The sequence below is a fragment of the Tupaia chinensis genome, unplaced genomic scaffold, assembly GCF_000334495.1.
Source record: "Tupaia chinensis unplaced genomic scaffold, TupChi_1.0 Scaffold000235_1, whole genome shotgun sequence".
Classification (NCBI taxonomy): domain Eukaryota; kingdom Metazoa; phylum Chordata; class Mammalia; order Scandentia; family Tupaiidae; genus Tupaia; species Tupaia belangeri.
Genome location: NW_006159713.1, coordinates 4895120 through 4899060, shown reverse-complemented (window position 1 = coordinate 4899060; position 3941 = coordinate 4895120). Strand labels below are relative to the sequence as shown.

General features: G+C 60.2%; 1 protein-coding gene across 1 annotated transcript in view; it reads left to right on the top strand.

Annotated features, from left to right (window-relative positions):
* DOK4 (docking protein 4) overlaps positions 1 to 3941 on the top strand; it is a 15685-nt gene that overhangs the window by 4385 nt on the left and 7359 nt on the right. The window contains exon 2 of the mRNA XM_006148426.3: positions 2198 to 2447. Coding sequence (XP_006148488.1) covers positions 2382 to 2447 — 66 coding nt within the window. The 5' untranslated portion in view covers positions 2198 to 2381. The remainder of the gene's footprint in view (positions 1 to 2197; positions 2448 to 3941) is intronic.

Sequence of the window (3941 nt, the reverse complement as noted above, 5' to 3'; positions counted from 1 at the left end):
CCCGCCCCCCCCCCCCCCACTGCCTATCAAATTTATGGTTCACCTGGTAGCCCTTCCCCCTCCATCCTGACCTTCCCAACCCCCTCTTTGCCATACCATTTGGGTCTCAGATTGGGTCTTGCACTTGTATATTCTGGGGCCTGGAGTGTGGGGTGGTGGGGACAGGGCAGGAGCATTCCCAGGGCTTGGTGGCCACAGTCCCTCAGCCATGGTCTGTTGGGTTGCCCTGGGGAGGATGACTTTCGGGGCCAGGAAGGAGCGGGCCTGGGCTGGCAGGTGCAAGGCTGGGTCTGGGAGTTCACAGCCCTCCCTGGCAGCATCTTCTGGAAAAGAAACAAACATACTTTGGTGTTCTTAGAGTGGAAGTTCTGGGTCCCAGCCGGTAGGCAGGGGCCTCGTGGCTTTATTTCTTCACATGAAGTAGAATTTTTTTTTTTTTTTTTTTTTTTACCAGTGGGGAAACTGAGGCACAGAGAAGTTAGGTACATGCCTGGGACTACATGGCCAACTGCGTTCAGACCCTTGGCCATGCCATGTCCAGGCTACCTTGGATGAACCCAGGGGCCTGGTGACTTGTGCTGAAGGGAGCTTTCCACACTGTGAACCCACAGCCAGTGCCCAGCCTGTGCGTCATCCTGGAGGGGAACCCCATGGAGATGGGCCTTATTCTGAGGAGGGGATAGCACAGAAGCAGGCAGAGGAGACAGTTGGGGAAACTGACCCTCTGACAGCCAGAGCCCAGGTGTAGCAAGGCGGTTGGGGATCAGTGCCAGGGAGGGGCCCCTAGCCCAGTCCTTACAGAGGAAAAGTAGATCACTTGCAGGAGGGCCTGGAGTCCCAGCGGCAGGAGGGGAGGTGAGGGGGCCGTCAGGGTGAAGCAGGATAAGGGAGCATTGCCCTCTCTCCCTCTGTGTTTGCATGTGCCCATTGGGGTGGTCCATCCTTGTTACGGGCTCAGCAGACAGGCCTCTGGAGCTTCAAGAGTGCCAAGCTGCTAGCAGATCCCGTAGCAGGCCTGCCCCAGGGCTCTATTCCGTCCGGATCCCAGTGACCCCAGGAATGGTGCTCCATCCCCACCCAGTGATCCTAGGGCACGTGGGGTACCTTGCTGCTGGTCTCCATCGCCCACCCTGGGACTTCTCATTCAGCCCTGGCGGAGCCCTGGGCTTGCTGAGTGACCTTAGCCGTGTGGCTTACCCTCCCTGGGCTGCTTTCTTTTCCTGTCTGTACTGATGTGCCTGATTTGGAGTGACCCTGCTGGTACCATCTCCTGCTCCATCCTGACCTCCCTGGTGCGCCACACTGTCTCCTGCACTACAGGCTGTGTTCTGTGCCCCAGCCCGGACTCGTTCTCCCTGTGATTAACTCCTGCTTGTGTTCAGGACGCAGGCACTGGTTGGCCTGGCCAGCCCCAGCCCCAGAGCTAGACGTCTGTGCCTGCTTCCACAGGGGCCACCTCCAGCCAGCCTGGCACATTCCTCAGGCTTATCTGGGGCCCCGCCCTGCTGGACTCTGCCCTCCCACCCAGAGGGGCCACCTTAGAGTTCCAGGGGCTGGGGCAGGGCCTGAATGGGTTTGGGGTGATGATCTTCAGCCTCCCGTCTGGGGCTGGGAGAACCAGATAAAGGACAGGGTGAGGCAGAGGGATTTGGGGGTCAGCTGAGCAGACAAGACAAATGTCTTTACCCTCGGTCACCAGACTCTGGGCCATTCTCTGGGGCCCCCTTTCCCCTCCCTAGGAAAGCTCTCCCCTGGTGACTCTGGAGGGGGTGGTATCTTGCTCTTGGTAAGTTGCCCCAAGTCTGCCCCAAAGTTGGAACAGGAGACAGGGCCATAGACCTAGAGAGCCAAGGGCCAGCAGCTCCTAAATTCAGCCCAGGGCTCCCAGCCACCTCCCTGCCTCTGTCCCCACCTCCACAGCGGGAGCCAGAGCCCGTCTTCCCAGGAAGGGGTTAACTGGCAGCCCAGGCCATGAGGGAGGGGACTGGGCTGGACCATTTTCCTCACTGCTGCCTCCACCTCGGTTTTCCTGAATGGTTCTGCCGTCCTGGGGTGGGGAGGGAAGGAAGGAAGAAGGGCGGGCAGAGGGAGGGCGGGCAGGAGGAGTGTGGGAAGAGGAAGGAAAAAAGAGAGCAAGACAGCGAGGGGAAGAGAGAGATGTCACTGTCTCTAATCTCCCTGTCATTTTCATTTCCAGTCGGCGCCTGGCGGAGGAACTGCTAGAACAATGCTGAGGCGGGCGAGGTGAGGCACAGCCAGGAGGCAGCCCAGCCCGACAGTGTCTCGAACAGGTGATCGGAGCAGCCGGAAACAGAGGCCACCTGGGCACCCCTCTCCTTGCCTCCGCCAGGCCCGGGCGCCCCAGAGACGGCGGGGAAACTATGGCGACCAATTTCAGCGACATCGTCAAGCAAGGCTATGTGAAGATGAAGAGCAGGAAGCTCGGGGTGAGCCTCCCTTGGAGGGGCCCTGCCCGGGATGGGTGCCCGAGGACTGGGTTGGAGGCATGGAGAGGCAGGCGCACGCAACCTGCCAGCGGCCGGGCATCGAGCATTTGGGCTTGAGGCTCCTCTCTGGGCATGTGCAGGCTGGGCACTGCCTGCTGCAGCCCCCGCCCCGGCCAGGCTGGCTGGCATCCCAGCCACTGAGCCAGCGGTGGCGGCGGCCCATGGGCAGGCGACTCCCCTGCTATTGTTGAAGTTGTCACCACAGCAGTGGCTACAGTGGCAGGAGTGTCTGGAAATGCTGGGCTGTGTCTGAACCAAGACCAGCTTCTTGCTTCCCCTTGTCTCCTCTTATTCCTGTGCCCACCCCCTCCTCCCCTCACCTCCCCTGGCCTCTTTTCTTTGAAGTACATCACCTCCCCTTACATCAGTATGTCCGTCTGTGGAACTGAGTTGTTCTGTGTGTAGATGTTAATCATACGGTTGGTGGCTGTTTTTCCTATTAAAGGAGTGTTTGGAGTGGTTGGGAATGGAGGCAGGGGTACTGTGAGGGGTGCAGAGGCTGGTATTGATGCGGTTTATAAATGAGAACTTAGGGCACAAAGGCCCATTGCTCTGGGACAGGCTGCTTTCCCCCAAGTTGCTGGTGGATGGCCCCATGCTTGCTTGGTGCTTGGCCCGAGCTGGGGCTTGGAGGGATTATGGAGATGGGGCCTTAGAGGGCCCTGTGGGACCCTGACTGGTGAAGACTCCATAGAGGCATGAGCAAGGCTCCAGGGACCAACATCATGGTCTTGGCGAGGTCGTACAAGTGCTGCCTTCGCTCCTTTGCTGACCCCCCTGCACCTCCAGTGAGGGACCCAGCGGCTCCCCCTTCCCAGAGGAAGGAAAGCTCTGGTGACAGAGGGGGCCCTGGTCTTGTGTTTAACCCAGGACTCCTGTCCTCCTCCTCTTCCCCTCCCCCATTGCCTTGATGGGTGGGGGTGGGGTCGGACTGCTCAAGGCTTCCTGGCTCAGCCATGGTGGGATGGGGAGGCTAAGGAGGGGAGGAGCAGGGATCTGACACCTGGCTTTCCAGCCTGGGTACCTGACAGAGCAGCTGGGGATGGCTCTTGCCCCTCTGCCCCTCCTGTGGTCCCTGTGTGGGTGTGTCCTGTCCAGGCAGGGGCCTGCAGCCTCACTGAGAAGTGGGTGATGGGTCGAGCAGGGCTGAGCTGGGGGGTCTGTGTGGTAAGAACCTGGATTTGAATTTGTAGCCCTGCTCACCTGGCTTTCCAGCCTGGGTACCTGACAGAGCAGCTGGGGATGGCTCTTGCCCCTCTGCCCCTCCTGTGGTCCCTGTGTGGGTGTGTCCTGTCCAGGCAGGGGCCTGCAGCCTCACTGAGAAGTGGGTGATGGGTCGAGCAGGGCTGAGCTGGGGGGTCTGTGTGGTAAGAACCTGGATTTGAATTTGTAGCCCTGCTCGGGGCCCCAGTCTGGTGGCGGCTAGGCCCTGGC